Raw genomic sequence first — 21,236 nt, forward strand, 5'->3', positions numbered from 1 at the left:
AAGTTGCTGAGGGCCTAAGTTGCCTAGCTCCTTAAGTACTGGGATTACAGGCATTCCCCACTATGCTCAACTTTGTATTAAAAAAAAAACAACAACTTGTATTGAAGTCTAATGTGTGTAAACTGAAAAATTCACAGATCATGTGTATAGTTCATTGGATTTTTACCAAATATTTTTTATCATGCTGGGATTTTGAATTTGTTGGTTTTATTTATGGTTATTTATGTAACTTAGAAAATTAGAAAGCCAGGTGTGGTGGTGCACACTTGTAATCCCTGCGCTTGGGAGGCTGAGACAGGATGATTGCACAGGTTTGAAGCCAACCTCAGCTACTTAGTGAGGCTCTCAGCAACTTATTGAGAACCTGTTTATAAATAAAGCATAAAATAGGTCTGGGAGTATAGCCTGAAGGTAGAAAAGCCCCTGGGTTCCACCCCCAGTACCACACACACACACACACACACAAAGCCATTTTCTAGAATCGGTGTTATCTTCTGCTAAAGCATTTCTTTACTAACTTGAGCTTTAATATTAAAAAGTCTTCAGTGTTAAAATAAGACTTTTAAATTAATAGTTGAAATGCTAATTGAAACAATTATATTTTTATTATTGATACATTATAGTCATACATCTTAATGGGGTACAACGTGGTAGAGGTATACATGCACACATCACTCATTTAGCACTTCCCCAATTTCCACCCCAATTCCTCCCTCATCCTTCCTTCTCATTGAAACATACTTACTTCTAACATTTCTTCCTCTCTCTCTCCCTTTTTTTTTTTTTTGTGGTACTGAGGTTTGAACACAGGAGCACTTTGCCTCTGAGCTACACCTTCATCCCTATTATATTTTTTGTTTTGAAACAGTCTCACTTGGTTGCTGAGACTGTAAGTTGCTGAGGCTGGCGTCAAACCTGCACTCCTTGTTTAAGCTTCCTAAGTACTGGGATTATCACCATGCCTGGCTAGTCCTAACATTTCTTTTTAAAACCATTTTTAAATTTTTTTTTTAAATTTATCTTTGGTTTATTCCATTTTTTTCATTTTTGCTGTTATCTCTTTCCATTTTTTTTATTCGTGCACTGTATTCATACATCATAGTGGGATACAAACTTTTGTAGGTATACATGCACACATCACCCAATCAGCCCCCACTCGATCCCCACCCCATTCTTTCCCCATCCCTCCTTCCCATGCTTGGCTTAGTGGTTGACATCTAGTATTATAGCAATTTATCCAAAATTAAAAATGATAATCTCACATAACAGTTTCATTTGTCTGATACCAAGCTTTTGATGACTTAAAGATAACATTTCAATATTTCTTTTTGCTTTCTTTCTTACCAGAGAATATTTTTTTTTCTATTTTTTTAGGTGAAACTATCATATATTTATATATTTATTTTTCAGAAAAAATCTATCCTAATATGGAATATGGATTCTAGATACCCAAAACGATCTTGAAAAAGAACAAAGCTAGAAGATATATATTTTCTGATTTCAAACCATATAAAGCTACAATAATTGAAACAGTGTAGTACTGTTATAAAGGCAGATATAAAAACCAATGGAGTTAAATACAAGCCTAGAGCTAAATTCTTCCCTATATTGTCAAGTTATTTTTGACAAGGTTTCCACGAACATTTGGTGGTGGAAATAATAATCTTTTAACTAAATATTGTTGAAAAATAATAATTACATGGAGAAGAATAAAATTGGACCCTTACCTAATCCCATATACAAGTATTAATTCAAAATAGATAAAAGACCTAAATATAAATCTTAATACTATAAACTTTTAGAAGAAAATCTGGGTCATAAAACCTCACAACATTGAAATTGGCAGTGATTTCTTGGATATGATTTCAATGGCACAGGCAACAGAAGAGTATACAAACTCCCTAAAAAATAAAAAAATATTGTATATCCAAAGGCAATGTAAACAGAGTTAATAGTTACTAATAGAATGGGATAAAATATTTCCAAATGCTATATCTGAAGGTATATTAATATTCCAACTAGACATCCTAAAAATTAACAACAATGAAGGCAAACAATACCCTTTAGAGATAGGTAAAAGACTAACATAAATAATGAATCTCCACAGATAACCAATCTTAGTTGTCTGTTGGATGAAAAATCTTGTTTCTCTGGTTCTGGTGTGTGTTACCTATTTCTTCTTTGTAGTTAATCTCTTTGAGTATTTTCTCTAGCGCTGGTTTTGAAGACATAAATTCCTTCAGTTTCTGTTTGTCATGGAAGCTTCTTATTTCTCTATCTAATTTGATAGAAAGTTTTGCTGGGTAGGAAATGTTTGGCTGGAAGTTGTTTTCTTTCAGAGTTTGGAATATGTTACTCCAAGCCCTTCTGGCTCTCATGACTTGGTTTGGGAAGTCTGGAGTGATTCTAATTGGTTTGCCTCTGAATGTCACTTGGTCCTTTGTTTTTGTTGCCTTTAAGATTCTCTGCTTGGCTTCCACATTGGTCATTTTGACAATTATGGGGCGTGGGGATCCTCTTCTCCGATCCTGTCTGAAGGGAGTTCTATAAGTTTCCTGGGCCTGTGTATCAACCTCTTGCTCTATGTTTGGAAAATTTTCTGCTATTACTTCCTTGAAGAGATTGTTGATCCCTTTTGGTTTCACCTTCTTTTCCCTCCTCTATTCCAGTTATTCTTAGGTTAGCTCTCTTAAAATGGGCCCATATTTCTTCAATGTCAGATTCCTGCTGTCGGATATTTTTTCTAGATTAGAAACTGTGCTTTCATTTTTGGAATGATCATCTTCTAAGAGCGAGATTCTGTTCTCCATGTGTTCTAATCGGTTGTTCATGCTTTGAATTGAGGCCTTTACTTCATTAAATGCATCCTTTATCTCTTTTTGGCTCTCTCTGAGTTCTTTTCGAAGCACCTCTATTATTTCTACAGTTATTTTCCTGATTTGATCTTCTAGAAATCTCTGATTTTCTGTTTTATCGGGTTCTGATGTTGTGGGGTTGTGGGCATTCATTGCTCCAGTGTTATTCCTCTTTCCCATGATTTTGGAAATTTGTGCCTTCTCTGGGTTCTTCCCTTGGGTCACTATGACTTCGCTTAAGGTGCTCTGCATCTCGAGTCTGTAGTATCTCTGACCCCACTACTCCTTTACTGGGTTGTATCACAGAGTCTCCGACCCAGGGAGTCGATAGAGGCTGCTTTAGACCATGGAGGGTGCCAGGTTACACGTTCTCCTATGGTGTGATATCTCTGCCACCGCCACTCCCCCACTGGGTCAAGTCCTAGTGAGTACAGTACTGGGATTTCTCCTCTGTGGCCCGCAATTTGACTCACTGTTCTTGAGTTCGCAGATGTAGCTGTACTGGACTCGGTGAATTCGCTGCTGCTGCCACCGCCGGTGGCAATTTGGCGCTGCTGCTATGCCCTCGGCCGTGAGACTGGCTTATTTCTTCTTGGTTTTGAGTTCCACTCTGAGTCCCTGCAGCATGTGCTGAGCTCAGCCACTGGGAGCTTTAGATGCTCCCTGCGCTGAAAAATCCCACCTGGCTTTTCTGCAGCGGATCACCTCGGCTTGCTGTAGCCATCTGGTGAACTCGCCGCTACCGCTGGCAGTATGGCGCTGCTGCCGCGTCCTCGGGCGTGAGGCCGGTGTATCTCCTCTGTGGCTCTGAGCTCTGTTCTCAGTCCGCTTTCTCTCTGGAGCCTGGTGATTTTTTTGTTTCTCTGGTGATGGTGTTTTCTGGCTATGAAAGGCGCTGATTTTGTGGTAATGGAGATTGGTTGTTAGCGGGGCTCTTAAGCCCCGCTTTTCTCGGTCGCCATCTTCCCGGAAGTCTTAAATTTCTTTATTTGTGTGTGTGTGTGACACTGGGGATTGAACCCAAGGATGCATTCTACCTCTGAGCTGCATCTCCTGCCCTTTTTATATTTTGAAACAGCGTCTCACTAATTTTCTAATCTTGAACTTGCCATTCTCCTGTGTCAGCCTCCCAAATACTAGGATTACAGATGTGTGCCATCACACTCAGTTCTAACATTTCTTTAGTGTTCATATACCTGACATTCCTAGGCTTTCTTAGCTCTGCTTCTGAGTAATCATCAAGTGGTTACCATAACTATATTTTCTGTCACATTAGCAGTTTATTTTATTCTGCCATCACATTATTCCTTTTTTTTTCTTTTTGTGGTACTAGGGATGGAACCCAGAGGCATTGTACCTCTGAGTTACACTGCCAGCCCTACTTTTTAGTCTTTTTTTTTTTTTTACTTTTAAAACAGGGTCTCACTGATTTATGAAGGGCCTCGCGCTAAGTAGCTGAGGTTGTTCATGAACCATGATCCTATGGTCTCAGCCTCCCAAATGCTGGGATTACAAGTGTGTGACACCACATAGCCCCATCATATTATTTCAGTGTCTTAATTTGGCCAATCAAATCAGTGGTAACACACACACACACACACACACACACACACAAACACTCAAAATAGACAATAAGTATTGAATACTATGTAGCACTAATATTACCTCACATGTTTGGCAAATTGACTTCCTAATTCTTTACTTCCTTTGTGTTAAAAGTACAATTTTTTTTTTTGTGCTGTGTAACTTTGTACTAGCTCCCACTAGTGGGACCAAGTATATTTCCGTGTCCTATTAATGTTATTCTTGGCTTGGACCAGTGGAATGTTAGTGAAAAGAAGTCTTACATATATTTTCTTTGACTTAAATTGCTTTCCTGAACTCCTCTGATCCATCATGAAGGGAGTGTGCCCCATGTATTCACTTGCCCCTTCAGTGGCTGCGCCAGTATTAAAGACACATTGGTGTGGTTCTGAATGTGACTACAAATCTGATAACTAGTCTAACCTCTCAGGTCCATCCTAGACCAGCTGATTCACAGTAATCTGAAGGTTCATGAGCATAAAGATAATTCATTGTAAACCACTGAGATTTTGAGGTTGCCAGTTATCTAGGAGGAACTAAATAATATACAGTCAAATGCTATGGATGTTCACCATTTATTTGAAACATACATTTTCGGTTATTTTTCCTCAGTGGCAGCAATGAGTTCAAGCACAATTTATAGGACAAAGAAGATGGAAGAAAATGTTTCTAAGCAGAGAAGTAAACTAGGACAGTCAAACTAGACTAATTGAAGTACGATCCCTTAAGGAGTATTACTAGATTCTAAAATTATCAGCTAATTTTTAACATTGGAACATTTCAAGTGAAAAATGGTACTTTACTGAATCAAATACATTCTTCTAGATATATTGCTTTAAGAAATCTAATCTTGATTGTGCACTTTAAAACAGTGAATTGTATAGTATATTAATTTTACCTCAGTCAAAACGCAGCATAGATATTTAATGCAGTGGTTTATATCCTCTTCTGTTAACAGGTGGCATCTCCACAGAAAGCGACTGTGCTTTTGAGCCAGACTACGCCGTTCCACCACTTCCAGCGAGTGAAGGTATGCAGCACATTCGGATTATGGAGGGCATGTCTCGCTCTCTTCCATCCTCCCCCTTACTCACACATCAGTCTATCAGTGTTCGGCTCCAACCTGTGAAGAAATTAACTGGTAAGGACTTTACCTGAATTTAGTATTTTTAACAGGAAACCTAACAATATGACACTTTAGGTTGTATCAGATGTGTTTATGTGCATCTTCAGGTTTTTCCTCTTTGGCCTTACTAATGTCACCAACTCTTAAATAGTGGCACTCCTGCTGATTTTCATTTAGAGAATTAGAACAGTACTGTGACAGATTGATGTATTTATTTTCTAAGTGACCCATCTGTTGTGGACATATTTTTCTAGGTTTTCAGGAAGTTTCCAGTTTTGCCAGAATACACTGTTGTTCTGATTTCATTTATCAGCTTGTTCATGTCAGATTAACAGATGGAGATATTGTAATTTTAGGATAATAAGAGCTTGATAGTTCAGCAAAGGTATACCAATTATATCTTTGTTTGAAATCGTAATTTGTATATTTTATCTCTATTTTTACAAAAGGATTTAAATAAAATTATATAGCTGTTTTTGATATTTACTATAATTCATAAGTTGTGAATTAGACTGATTTTATTTTTATTCACTTACTTTTTAATAAGAGAAAAATGTTTTTAATCACATGTATATGCACAGAAATGCCACAAAATATGAAACTTGAACAAAGGTCAGATGATTGAAGTTTTTATGTCATCCTGAGCTACAGAAAATAATAGGGGCCCATGACATCTGGGAGGAAGGTGGGTGATACAGGTTATGTCAGGGTTAAGGAAGGAATTGTTTGGTGAATAAATATTGTCTTGATTTTTTTATATATCATAATATGTATTGTATACTTAGATTAAGCTGTCAGGTGTGATATTGGATCTTTATGATGAACTTTTGTCCTCTTAAGTTTTTCAGGGGAAAATATTTAGGATGTAGTTGAAGAATACTTATGTGTGAAAATTATAAGCCTGGATCACTTTATTATATTTCTTCGAACATTGTTTCCTGTGTGCCTGCCATTGAGTGGGACAGTAGGAAGGTTTGATTATCATTATGACAATTGAAAACAAGGGAAAATGAAATTCTTAGTGTCTTTTAATTAGAACTGTTTATAATTTTCATCAAAATAATAGTAGTTTTTCATTCTGAGTTTTCACAAGACATAAGTTTGCCCCTTGCCACTGCTTATTGTATTTTAGCTATTTTCAAGTAACTAAATGAATCAAACTATCAACTCTTAGGTCATTAGATAAAAATCGGTAAAATAGCCCAATTATATACTATTATGAAATTCTGATTTTCTTCTAAAGTCTAAAAATATGATAAATCCTATTTAATTGAGCACAAATGCAATTTTATTGCTTAGAAATTCTCCCATTTTTCTGATTGAAGGTATTATTGATTACTAAAAATGCAGAACACCCAAATATTTTCTGTGATGTGTTTCATTTATCATATATACTGATATATGATAAATAGTTGTTTCTACATAGAAGTACTGGATTGCCTGAGATTTTGTGGGTATCACTTTCTTATCCCACCTACCAATCCAAATTGAACTTCAACTTAAATAGGCACCCTTTATTACAAAATAAATACATTCAAGTTAGGTGTGGTAGCTCAGGCTTGTAATTCTAATATTTGAGAGGCTGAAACAAGAGGATCACAGGTTCTCAGCCAGCCTCAGCAACTTAGGTCCTTCAAAACTTAATGAGACCCTGGTTCAAAATAAAAGAATAAAATAGAGTTAGGAGTGTAGCTCAGAAATAGAATGCCCCTAGATTCAATCCCCAGTAACACACACACACACACACACACGCATGTGTGCACACACACCACACTTAGTAACAAAGTCAGTAACATACTTAATAGCATAGAGATGATGTAGCAGGGCAATAAGAGGGAGTAAAGCCAATTAATGACAGGCATGAACTATTGAGTTTTAATTTTACCTTGCTTGCAGTATGTAGAATGTCTCAAATAGTTTTATTTACTGATGATTGTCAAAGACCCAAGTATTTAAATGTTGAGAATGCATTTTAAAATTTCAGAATGAAAGAAAACTGTTTCCTAAAAGAAGTCATGAAAATATTTCTATAGTCACATTTCTTCCAAGTGAAGCAGACAATAAGAATTTTCTGGTCTAACCTGGAATAAATAAAATTACTTTGAAATTTAAAACCCTTAGTGTATTACTCATCAGTTATTCTTTTTTCCTAACTATGCTTTGTTATAAATAAATAAAAAGAAAGTTGAATAGTGAGCATTTAGCTGACCATAAAGAAGTGTCCTCCAGTGAATGGTTCTTATTTAGCCTTAGTCATCATAGTGCACTAATTTAATGAGGTTATTAGGCCTCTGCTTACTAATTTAGCCATTTCCAGGCATTTGAACTTCCAAGTGCCTAGTATTCTTTATATTCATATTACCAACCACACTGAACAAGTAGAGCCAGAATAATCAGCTATCTTATGTCTTTTATGTAATTCTAACATTTGACCTCCTGTTTCTTAGTATATGCAATATGGTATACTCATTATTCAGTGATTTTTAATCAATCATTTAACAATTACTTATTTAGGGTCACCATATACTTAGGCACTGTGGTAGATACAATAGTGTGATGAAGGAGACAAAGTCCCTGCTTCAAGGTTTTTATATTTTAGTTGAGAGGGGGACTATTAATAATAAACACAGAGCCAATAAATAAATATTAGCAGTGACAAGTACTTTGAAGATATAAACAGAGAATGGGAATGATGATAGGTTTCCTTTTCTCTTTTTTTTTTTTCTTTCTTTTTTTTTTTTTTTTTTTTTGGTAGTACTGGTGATTGAATTCATGGGCATACAAGCATGTGCCACCATGCCTGTCTTATGGTAGGTTTCCTTTCTATAGAACGATCAGAGAGTATCAAAGGAGGAGATATTTGAACTGAGATCTGAGTAAAAACAGGAGCTAGCTATAGAAGATCTGAGCCTTCCAGGCCAAGGAAACAGTCCTAACTAAAGTTCTGGAGGTTGGCATGTTCAAGGAATAGAAAGACCAAGTGCAAGTGTGGTGTAAACAGAACAGTGGGGGAGGGGAGAGGAGATGAGTAGAAGGGCAGGTACACAGGAGCCAGAGTGTTCAGGTCATGTAAGGGACTGCTTTGAGTGGAGGATTTGGAGCAGAGGAGGAATGGGAAGTAATATGATTTGATTTACCTTTTAATTTTAGAGAATGGAGTATGATGGACTAGAAATCCCATGTTTATTAACCTTATATATATTTTTCTGACCTTTTAATAGTCATTGTCTATACTTTCAACAAGGTGTATACTGATGTTTTCATTTTGAAAGATAAAGGAGTAATCTTTTCCTGTTATTGTTCTTATATAACCCTTGTACTCTTAGCATATTTATCTTAATTCTGGAATGGAAGACATCCTGTAAGAATCATTGTAAAGTTCTTTTGCCATTAAAAAGGGCCAAAACATACACGAATCTTTACTAATTTTATAAATACCCATTTACTGAAGTAAGTCCATTTTCAAATACTTTGACTTATCTGTAAGGAGGGAGTAAAAAATAGGGAAAAGTTTGCTCAAGAATAGACATATGGAGGACTTCCGGGAAGATGGCGACCGAGAAAAGCGGGGCTTAAGAGCCCCGCTAACAACAAATACCCATTACCACAAAATCAGCGCCTTTCAAAGCCAGAAAACAACATCACCAGAGAAACAAAAAAAATCACCAGGCTCCAGAGAGAAAGCGGACTGAGAACAGAGCCACAGAGGAGATCCTCACGCCCGAGGACGCGGCAGACGCGGCAGCAGCGCCATACTGCCGGCGAATTCACGGGAAAGCCACAGCAAGCCGAGGGGAGCCACTGCGGAACAGCCAGGCGGGATTTCTCGGCGCAGAGGACATCTAAAGCTCCCAGTGTCTGAGCTCAGCACACGCTGCAGAGATTCAGAGTGGAAATCAAAACCAAGAAAAAAAAAAACGCCAGCCCAACAGCCGAGGGCGTAGCAGCAGCGCCATATTGCCACTGGCGACAGCAGCACTGAATTCACTACAGCTACATCTGCATACTCAAGAACAGTGAGTCAAATTGCGGGCCACAGCGGAGAAATCCCAGTACTGTACTCACTAGGACTTGACCCAGTGGGAGAGGGGCGGTGGCAGTGATATCACACCATAGGAGAACGTGCAACCTGGCACCCCCCACGGTCTAAAGCAGCCTCTATCGACTCTCTGGGTCGGAGACTCTGTGATACAACCCAGTAAAGGAGTAGTGGGGTCTGAAATACCACAGACTCGAGATCCAGAGCACCTTAAGTGAAGTCATAGTGACCCAAGGGAAGAACCCAGAGAAGGCACAAACTTCCAAAATCATGGGAAAGAGGAATAATACTGGAGCAATGAATGCTCACAACCCCACAACATCAGAACCCGATAAAACAGAAAATCAGAGATTTCTAGAAGATCAAATCAGGAAAATAACTGTAGAAATAATAGAGGTGCTTCGAAAAGAACTCAGAGAGAGCCAAAAAGAGATAAAGGATGCAATTAATGAAGTAAAGGCCTCAATTCAAAGCACAAACAACCGATTAGAACACATGGAGAACAGAATCTCGCTCTTAGAAGATGATCATTCCAAAAATGAACGCATAGTTTCTAATCTAGGAAAAAATATCTGACAGCAGGAATCTGATATTGAAGAAATATGGGCCCATTTTAAGAGAGCTAACCTAAGAATAATTGGAATAGAGGAGGGAAAAGAAAGTGAAACCAAAGGGATCAACAGTCTCTTCAAGGAAGTAATAGCAGAAAATTTTCCAGACATAGAGCAAGAGGTCGATACGCAGGTCCAGGAAACTTATAGAACTCCCTTTAGACAGGATCGGATAAGAGGATCCCCACGCCACATAATTGTCAAAATGACCAATGTGGAAGCCAAGCAGAGAATCTTAAAGGCTACAAAAGCAAAGGGCCAAGTGACATTCAGAGGCAAACCAATTAGAATCACTCCAGACTTCCCAAACCAAGTTATGAGAGCCAGAAGGGCTTGGAGTAACATATTCCAAACTCTGAAAGAAAACAACTTCCAGCCAAACATTTCCTACCCAGCAAAACTTTCTATCAAATTAGATGGAGAAATAAGAAGCTTCCATGACAAACAGAAACTGAAGGAATTTATGTCTTCAAAACCAGCGCTAGAGAAAATACTCAAAGAGATTAACTACAAAGAAGAAATGGGTAACACACATCAGAACTAGAGAAACAAGATTTTCCATCCAACAGACAACTAAGATTGGTTATCTGTGGAGATTCATTATTTATGTTAGTCTGTTACCTATCTCTAAAGGGTATTGTTTGCCTTTATTGTTGTTAATTTTTAGGATTTCTAGTTGGAATATTAATATACCTTCAGATATAGCATTTGGAAATATTTTATCCCATTCTATTAGTAACTATTAACTCTGTTTACATTGTCTTTGGATATACAATATGTTTTTTATTTTTTAGGGAGTTTGTATACTCTTCTGTTGCCTGTGCCATTGAAATCATAACCAAGAAATCACTGCCAATTTCAATGTTGTGAGGTTTTATGACCCAGATTTTCTCCTAAAAGTTTATAGTCTTAAGATTTATATTTAGGTCTTTTATCTATTTTGAGTTAATGTTTGTATATGGTGTTAGGTAAGGGTCCAATTTTATTCTTTTTCATGTAATTATTATTTTTCAACAATATTTAGTTAAAAGATTAGTATTTCCTCCACCAAATGTTCGTGGAAACCTTGTCAAAAATAATTTGACAATATATGCAAGAATTGATCTCTAGGCTTTTATTTAACTCCAGTGGTTTATATATCTGCCTTTAGAATAGTACTACACTGTTTCAATTATTGTAGCTTTATATGGTTTGAAATCAGAAAATATATATCTTCTAGCTTTGTTCTTTTTCAAGATCGATCTGCCTTTAGAATAGTACTACACTGTTTCAATTATTGTAGCTTTATATGGTTTGAAATCAGAAAATATATATCTTCTAGCTTTGTTCTTTTTCAAGATCGATGTGGGTACCTAGAGTCCATATTCCATATTAGGATAGATTTTTTTTTCTGAAAAATAAATATATAAATATATGATAGTTTCACCTAAAAAATAGAAAAAAATAGATTCTCTGGTAAGAAAGAAAGCAAAAAGAAATATTGAAATGTTATCTTTAAGTCATCAAAAGCTTGGTATCAGACAAATGAAACTGTTATGTGAGATTATCATTTTTAATTTTGGATAAATTGCTATAATACTAGATGTCAACTACTAAGCCAAGCATAGGAGGGGGGGATAGGGAGAGAACGGGGTGGGGATCGGGTGGGGGCTGACTGGGCAATGTGTGCATGTATGTCTACAAAAGTATGTATCCCACTATGATGTATGAATACAGTGCACCAATTAAAAATAAATATGAAAAAAAAGAATAGACATATGTAATTTGAAGCTTGAAAACTAATTTTTAGATGTATACGTATGTCACTCTATTGGGTACAAAAACAAGTTAATTCAGTAAAAGTGGTTAAGAGAGACTCAGCCTCTGTGGTCAGACCTCTTGAATTTGTCCTCCAGCTCCAAGTTGGTCACTTCATCACTGTGCACTTTTTTCTCTTTATCTGTAAAACAGTCGTATAACCTAGAATATGTTGTATCATTTTTAAGATGATCACATTGTTTAATCCTTGCTCAAGACTGTGTTTGTTAAATATTAAGTACTCTAAAAGCATTAGCTATCATTATTAAAATAAAATTTAAGTTTGGTGAGAAGTTTTTATAATTGCTTTTAATATTAGATGTCACTTGCAACTTTAAAACTTTACATGCTTTTAAAATTATACTTTTTAGTGAGTAATAGCAAAAATAATTATAGTAATTTTCATTTGAATGCTTACTCTGTGATATGCACTTATTAGCTCAGATATTTTTTCAGAAGTATCTCCATTTTACAGATGAATAAACTAAGCCATAGGGAGGTAAATATTTTTCTACAGGGAAAATGTGATGAAGATAATATAACTAGAAAGCAATCTCATTGTACTAATTTAAAAAATGAGATTCAGAGAAGTTGAATGCTTCTTCTAGGCATCTAATATATCTGTTACTATTTTTGTTGTCATTGTTGTTGTTTCAAGTAACAGAAGATGTGGTTAAATGGGATAAGTAATAAAGGAACCTAGAAGTCCTAGAGGTTGGGCAGACTTCAAGGTGTGTTTGGTGTAGTTGGGTTTTGCTGTGCATTGGGAGAGACATGGAAGAGATTGTACAGAGACATGGCAATCATTCAAAACACAACAATGAATGTTGGTGAGGATGTGGAGAAGTGGGAACTCTAATACATTGTTGGTGGGATTGCAAATTAGTGCAACCACTTTGGAAAACATTATGGAGGTCCCTCAGAAGAATGGGAATGAACTTACCACTTCTGGGTATCTACCCAAAAGAATGGAAAACAAACTACCAAACTAATGCATGTGTATCTATGTTCATAGCTGTACAATTCAGCACACAGTTACTCCCAAATTTATCCAAATTGTTATTCAGTACCCTTTCTAAGATTTATTACATGATCATAATAAAGACCCTCAGCATTTCTTAATCTATAGATAATAGTGCCAATAGTTAATTCATTCAACACTTATTCAGTTTATACCATTTATCTTTTATAATGTACATAAACATTAACACAGCAATTTCATTGCTGAGTTCTTTTTAGAAATTGAGAGTGAACAAGTTAAAAATGTATACATGCATATGTATATGTATGTATAATATTTATATAGAGAAAATGAAATGTAACTATCAATAATAGAAATCTCTGTGTATTATATTTACATACATAAATGTACACACATGCATATATTTGATGGTAGAAATATAGTAGCTCTTATTCTGAAGTGGGAGAGGGAAGATATAAGTTTAGTTGTGTACCTTTTTAAGTGTTTATTTTTTTACCATGTATAAAACCCAAAATCACATGAGGCTGCATAACACATTTTCTAACTGTATAATCTTATTCAAAATCACACAAAGTCTCTGTACTTCAGTCCCCTGTTTCTAAAATAAGGATAATAATGGGATCTACTTCATAAGACAGTAAGAGAATTAGATGAATGAGCACATAGAAAGCTTATAAGACAATATCTGACATAGAGTAGTTAGTTAAAATGTTAGGTACAATTATTACAGTTCCTAGAGAGATTTGCGTATTGACTTTCTATCAGCTAAGTCAAATATATGTCCTAAGATTTTGGAATGTGGCCTTTAAGTACCTTAAGTAAGTCCTACTACTTACCTGGGGAATAATCTCTAAATACTAATGTCAGATAGATTATTATATAATCTCTTGGGGGAATGTTTTTGGCCTAATATTAAGAATATTTTCTGCCAATAGATTGGAATGATAATGTGGCAATCCAATTTGGATGGAAAATAAATAACAATAACTGATTTTATTCATGATTTTGTTCATGTATATATATAGTGTGTGTGTGGAGGAGGATACTGGGGTTCCTGGAAACCCCTTTACCTCTGGGCTACACTCCCAGTCCTATTTTATACTTTTTATTTGGAAACAGGGTCTTTTAAACCAGCACAGCTGGCTTCAAACCTGCGCCAACCTCCTGTCTCTGCTTCCCAAGCTCAGGGATTACAAGCGTGCGCCACCACGCCCGGCTTGTTCATGTATTTTAGATGCTAGCTATGGTCAAAATATTTGATTTGTCATGAATTATTTCAGAGACATACTGGAAGGATCATTATAAAGTTCTTTTGCCATTACAAATGGCCTATGTGTATATGAAGGTATCACTACCAATCTCTTTAACATGTATTGGAAAGGAGAGGGGAACAGGTAAGAAAGGAGAGGGAAATACCAAGTGAGGCATGTGTGTATAAAGGTATCACTTTGAATCTCACTATGATATGTGATTGCAGTGTACCAATAAAAGTATATCTAGAAAGGACTTATATATAGTGTTATTCTACCTAGTCTTTATTTTTATGTACTCATGATGTGCTAACATATTTTCTTTAACTTGCAATTGGGGAAACATTGGAATTCAAAATATACAGTGTAAATTTTATGATTTGAAAAATTACAGGAGCCGGACGTGTTGGTGCACACTTGTAATCCCTGCGCTTGGGAGGTGGAGACAGGAGGATCGCGCTGTTTTGGAGCCAGCCTCACTGGCTTAAGAGACCCTGTTTCCAAATTAAAAAATATAAAAATAGGTCTGGGAGTGTAGCCCAGGTGTATAAGGGCTTCCAGGAACCCCAGTACCACCCCCCCCCCAAAAAAAAAAGAAAGAAAAGAAAAGAAAAAAGAAAAATTACAGGATTGCTGTAAAGAATAAGGTTTGTTAAACATACAACCTAGCACATAGTAAACATTGACCGAATGTTACTTTTCTTCTCATTCTTATTTTGGATAAAATGGAAGCATGGTTTTATTTTATTTTATTTTATTTTTTGTGGTACTTAGGGTGGAACCCAGAGGCTTTCTACCTCTGGGCTATACTCCAGACCTATTTTATATTTTATTTGGAAACAGGGTCTCACTAAGTTGCCGGGAGCCTCACTAAGTAGCTGAGGCTGGCTTCGAACCTGTGTGATCCTCCTGTCTCAGTCTCCCAAGTACTGGGATTATAAGCGTGCGCCACCACACCCGGATCATGGTCTTATTTTATAGATAGCTCAAGAAAATTACTGAAAGCTGATTTGAAAATCTAAAGGGCCTACATGAAGTAGGGCTGTTAGTCTACATAGTCTGCTTTATTTAGGTACACTCATAGCATATGAGTAGATAGCTTGTAATTTCAGAAAAAACATTGGAATTTTATTAGGTTATTCAGTAAACTGTTAGGTATCACATAGTTTTGTAAGGTTAAGTGAGAAAATTATATGAAGACTTATGATCTTTGGAATAATACTAGTTAAACTAGTGGGCCTGGACCTCATTGAGTTATTGTTTCTAATTCAGTTTCTAACTAATTCTAATTTAAATTCTTTGTTTAAGGGTTAAGGATTAAGCTGTTGGAAACTCCAAGATTAATTTAATTGTAGAAGTGGAGAAAGGAGTTCCTTATTTTCATTTCTGGCTCTGAAGAGGATATTTTTATAGTTTTCTAAGTCAAAAATAGAGAATATTAGGGAGTTACTACTTAATTCAATATAAATAATTTTAGTTATCAGAAGTCAACATTGTTAAATAAGACAGTTAAGTGGTGAAAATTATACATATTTGAGGCAGATTTCATGCCTCCCATGTAATATAGCTCAATTACATGAAGGATATGGAAATTTGAAAAAATACAGTTATAAACATAAATAAAAAATCCTGAAAACAGATTTATTCAGGAGCTATTAGACCCTGAATAGAATTGGGTTCAATTCCAAGTGTGGAAAAGAATGCTGAGGATTTCTAGTCAGAGAACAACAGTTGGGGACTGAAGAAGTGTCAGTAGATGGAATGTTATTAAGAAGTAGTGTCAGGGTTAGGTGGATTACTCGGGTGATCAAATATCAAGCATTTTTATTAAACTGAGTTAGCAAGATTCTTGCCACCACTGTTCTAGTGACAAGGACTAGGCCTAGTTGAAAAGAGGGTTCAAAGGAGCATGACTAAAGTTTGCTTCAGGAGAGAGTCTTTGCAACATATATTTTGCACACCTACATAGCAACATAAATTATCAAATAGAGAACTCTTGTGATGTTCACACAAGCTGGAGTTTGCACCATAATTAAATCTCTTTTTAGATTTTATGGGAGTTTAACCTAAGAATTTTTATGTACAAGAAAGTACTTTTCTAATTGTTTTTTATATTTGAGTGGAAGCCACATATACATAGTAGTAATATTTACAATATTGTAGTGTTTGTGTAGTAGGATTATTTAAATTTAAAATTTAAAGCAGCTGTAGCATTGCTGTGTCTATTTCACTGAAATAAAGTAATCCTGTCTTTATACCGCTATTCAAACATTGGTAAGGAAAAGTTTACAAAAATGCCAAAATAAGCCTTCTTGAAGAAAAGAGCCAAAATAACATGACATTTACATTTTTTTGTTTTGTTTTGTGGTTCTGGGGATTGAACCCAGGGGCCCTATACCTCGGGGCTACCTGTCCTATTTTTTTTTCTTTATTTTCAAATAGGGTCTCCCTAATTTGCGGAAGGCCTCACTAAGTAGCTGAGGCTGTCCACGAACTGCTATCCTCCGGTCTCAGCCTCCCAAATGCTGGGATTACATTTTTTTAATGGAATGGTTTAATTTCTGTCAGTAGATGACATACTAGGTTATGATAAAAATTCAAATATAAACAAGGCAACAATAAGAAGTAAAAACATATAAAAGAGCACAAGTCAAAAAAAGTCAGTTATCAGCTAGGTGTGGTGGCGGGTGCTTGTAATCCCAGCATTTGGGAGGCTGGACATAAGGATCACAATTCATGGATAACCTCAGTTACTTAGGCCCTCCACAACTTAGTGGGACTTTGTTTCAAAATAAAGAATAAACAATAGGGTGTGTGTGTGTGGGGGGGTAGCTCAGAGGTCAAATGCCCCTGGGTTCCATCCCCTGACCCATAAAAAAAAAAAATTAGTTGTGATATGAAATATGCTGTTAGTTTTCCTAAAAAGGGAGAAAGTGTCAAAATGTAGATATAGAAAGACAGAGAGCATTATTTCCAGTGATATGTAATTTATAATGGATACTGTTTTTTTGGGTGGTAATGGGGTTCCTGGAAACCCTTCTACCTCTGGGCTACACTCCCAGACCTATTTTATACTTTTTTATTTTTGGAAAAAGGGTCTCTTAAGCCAGCGGAGCTGGCTTCAAACCAGTGTGATCCTCCTGTCTCTGCCTCCCAAGTGTGGGGATTACAAGAGTGCACCACCATGCCCGGTTATAATAGATACTTTTAAAACAAAATGAGAGGAAACTTCCACATAAAGGAATGAAAAATATATACCAGGCAAATGTTAACAAAAGAATAGTGTAATTTACGTAAGTTATTTTTTTTTCTTTTTCCTTTTTTGCAGTCTTAGGGATTAAACCCAGGTACTATACCACTGGGCTTTTATCCCCAGCTATTTTTTTATTTTTATTTTGAGACAGGTTCTCATCAAAGTTGCCCAGACTGGCCTCAAATTTTCTATTTTCCTGCCTCAGGTTCTCAAACCACTGGAATCATAAGTGTGTGCCACTGCCCCACCAATTCTTTACAAGTTTTAGCATAAATGTTTGTTTTCATTCTCTTGAGTTGCTTTACGTAAATATTTCATGCATAAAAGGTCATAATCACTAGTAGTATATTTCATGAACTGTACCTGCATAAAATATCAAATTTTGTCCTTTTCTACATTTACTTTCTTTAAAAAAGGAAAAAGAAGCTGGGTGTGGTGGCGTATGCTTGTAATCCCTGCGTTTGGGAGGCTGAGACAAGGAGGATCACATAGTTTTGAAGCCAGTCTCAGCTGGCTTAAGAGACCCTGTTTCCAAATAAAATATAAAAATATAAAATAGATCTGGGAGTGTAGCTCAGAGGTAGAAGGCCCCTGGGTTCCATCCCTAGTACCACCAGAAAAAAAAAAAAAAAAAAAAAAAAAAAAGAAAGAAAGAAAAAGAAAAAGAAAAAAAAACTTATATAGATATGTTTATTTTTTTTTATTTTTATATTTTGGTGGTACTGGGGTTCTTGGAAACCCTTCTACCTCTGGGTTACACTTCCAGACCTATTTTTATATATTTTTTTATTTGGAAACAGGGTCTCTTAAACCAGTGAGGCTGGCTTCGAACAAATGTGATCCTCCTGTCTCTGCCTCCGAAACTTGGGGATTACAAGCGTGTGCCACCACGCCCGGCTTATAGATATGTTTATAAAGACAAAAAGTGAGAACAACTTAAATGTTCATCAGCTGATAAATGGGCAGATAGAATATTATATAGCATATTATTTGGCAATAAAAAAATAAACGGTTTATTGATCTATGTTATAAGATGGATAAACACATTGTCCTAAATGAAAGGAGCCAGTGATAAAATACTATATTTTATATAAAAATCCAATTATAGGAAATGTCTAAAATAGGTAAGCCCTAGAAACAAAACATTAATTCACTATGTAGGACAAGAGAACTACCTGAAGTTATTGCTAAGGGTATGGAGTTTCATTTTGGATAGATGAAAATGTTTTAAGCTTAGATTGTGTTGATGGTTGTACAACACTGTGAATAAACTAAATCCATTGAACTAAACACTCTCAGTGGGTGAATTACATCTCAATAAAGATTTTTTTCCCCCCTTTGGTGGTACTGGGGATGGAACCCTTCTACCTCCGGGCTGCACTCCCAGACCTATATTTTTGTTTTGTTTTGTTTTGTTTTTTGTGGTACTGGGGTTCCTGGAAGCCCTTCTACCTCCGGGCTACACTCCCAGACACCTATTTTGTATTTTTATTTGGAAACAGGGTCTCTTAAGCCAGCACATGCGCCTGGCTTCGAACCTGCGAGATCCTCCTGTCTCTGCCTCCCAAGCGCGGGGATTACAAGCGTGCGCCACCACGCCCGGCCACTCCCAGACCTATTTTATATTTAATTTGAAGCAGGTTCTCTTAAGCCAGCGAGGCTGGCTTTGAATCTATGCGATCCTCCTGTCTTCGCCTCCCAAGCGCAGGAATTACAAGCGTGTGCCACCACGCCCGGCTCAATAAAGATGTTTTAAAAAATAAAAATTAGCTGGGCATGGTGGCACATGCCTTAATCTCAGTACTTGCGAAGTGAAGACAGGAAAATCACAGGTTCGAAGCCACTCTCAATAACTTAGTGAGGTGGTCAGCAATTTAGTGAGACCCTGTTTCAAATGGAAAAAAAAAAAGGCTGAGGGTGTAGCTTGAAAATATAATGCTCTCCTGGGTTCAATCCACAACATGATAGAAAAAATAAAAATTTTAAAAGGCAGACTTTGTTAAATGAAGGGGAAAATTGAATTCATATTTGAGGCAGATTTCATGCCTCCCATGAATAGCTTAATAAAGTGAAGGATATGGAAAATTTGAAAAATGCAGTTATAAACATAATTTTGCTAAGTATGGAACTTTCTATTTAAAAAAAGACCATATATTCTTTTTCAACACTGGACTATTCATAAAAATTTATTATATATTTAGCAATAAAGAAATCTATAGAGAATATAATATTTTTCATTAAAAATAAAAGCAGACTAACAAAAAGATATTTTTATTTCTAAATTTTGGAGAGTTTTTAAATACTTGGTTTAAAGTAGAAACCAACATTGCAAAGAAGAAAAAGCTGGAAGTTATAAGTATTATGTATTAAAACTTATGAAATGCTGCCAAAATGGTACTTTATGAAAGAGTCATTGACCTAAATACTTTTATTAGGGAAAAAAATGTACTGGAAATAAATTAGCTGATCATTAGCTCAAGGAGATAAAGATAGAAAAGTAAACATGTTGGTAAAATGAAGCAGAAATGAATAAAATAAACAAAAATAATATGTGACCAATGAAGACATAATTTCTTTGAAATGATTAAGAAAATAGAATAATCTTTAAGGGGAGCTATCTAAGTGAAAAAGAGAGGGAGACGGAAAAAATAAGTTAACGTATAAAACATAAAACAGAAGAAATGAACTAACCAATAGTTTTTTTTTTCCCCCTGCGGGTCTGGGGCTGGAACCCAGAGGCATTTGACCTCCGAGCTACACCCACTGCCCTATATATTTTCTTTATTTTGAAACAGGGTCTCACTGAGTTACGAAGGGCCTCACTAAGTAGCTGAGGCTGTCCGCAAACCGTGATCCTCCGGTCTCAGCCTCCCGAGTGCTGGGATTACAAGTGTGCTCCACCATGCCTGGCTCCAGTAGTTTTTTTTTTTTTTTTAATAAGAGAATACAGTATATAACTCTATAACAAAACATAAAAAATCTGGATAGAATGGGTGAAAACAAACTGTAAATTTTATACAAGAAAACGTTAAAGTTATGTCTAGCCTAGTAACTAAAAATCAGATTCCTAGAGTCAGCAAAACTGATGATTTTCTAGGTAAGTTTTAATTAAACTTTTAAGTAATAATGATAATACATATAGTTATAGTAATTATAGAGAATATTGAACTTTGTTTCAGGCAATCTTAGGTACTTTACATAGATGAGCAATTTTAATCTTCATAGCAATCTATCTTTTGGTAATACTTTTATTGGCACATTATAATTATACATTGTAGTGATATGAAGGCGTAATACTAACATACAAACACATACCACTTGGTTTAATTCCCACCGCATGCTACCTTACTCCACCCACCCTTGTACATGTTAGTGAGATTGGTAGTGATACCTTCATATACAGACTTGGCATTGCTTGAACTGTTTTCTTCGTCAAGCCTTATTTTTTCCTCCCTACCTTCCTCTCCCCATCCCCTTCCAGTCTTCTACTGGTCTTTCTCCTCATTTAGCTGAATTCTCTTGTTTCCTATTTTCTCTCTACTTTCACATATGACAGAAAACATATGACCCTTGACTTTCCAAGGCTGATCTCATTTAACACAATATTCTCTAGTTCCATTCATTTTTCTGCAAATGTCATAACTTTGTTCTTCTTCCATTGTGTGTATGTGCCACCTTTTCTTCAATCATCTGTTGACAGCATCTGGGTTGGTTCTATAATTTGGCTGTTGTGAATTAT

At 36.0% G+C, this 21,236-nt stretch overlaps 1 protein-coding gene across 3 annotated transcripts in view; it reads left to right on the plus strand.

Moving 5' to 3' along the window:
* TANC2 (tetratricopeptide repeat, ankyrin repeat and coiled-coil containing 2) overlaps positions 1-21,236 on the plus strand; it is a gene marked incomplete at both ends in the record, with an annotated part of 361,064 nt that overhangs the window by 73,485 nt on the left and 266,343 nt on the right. For 2 of the 3 annotated variants that reach the window (XM_080712439.1, XM_080712440.1), the window contains one exon: positions 5,398-5,469. In XM_080712439.1, coding sequence (XP_080568565.1) covers positions 5,398-5,469 — 72 coding nt within the window. Of the gene's footprint in view, positions 1-5,397; positions 5,581-21,236 lie in introns of all 3 variants that reach the window. The other variant, XM_080712438.1, reaches the window with a different exon arrangement.

Source organism: Muscardinus avellanarius (assembly GCF_963383645.1).
Source record: "Muscardinus avellanarius genome assembly, chromosome: 16".
Taxonomy (NCBI): Eukaryota; Metazoa; Chordata; class Mammalia; order Rodentia; family Gliridae; genus Muscardinus; species Muscardinus avellanarius.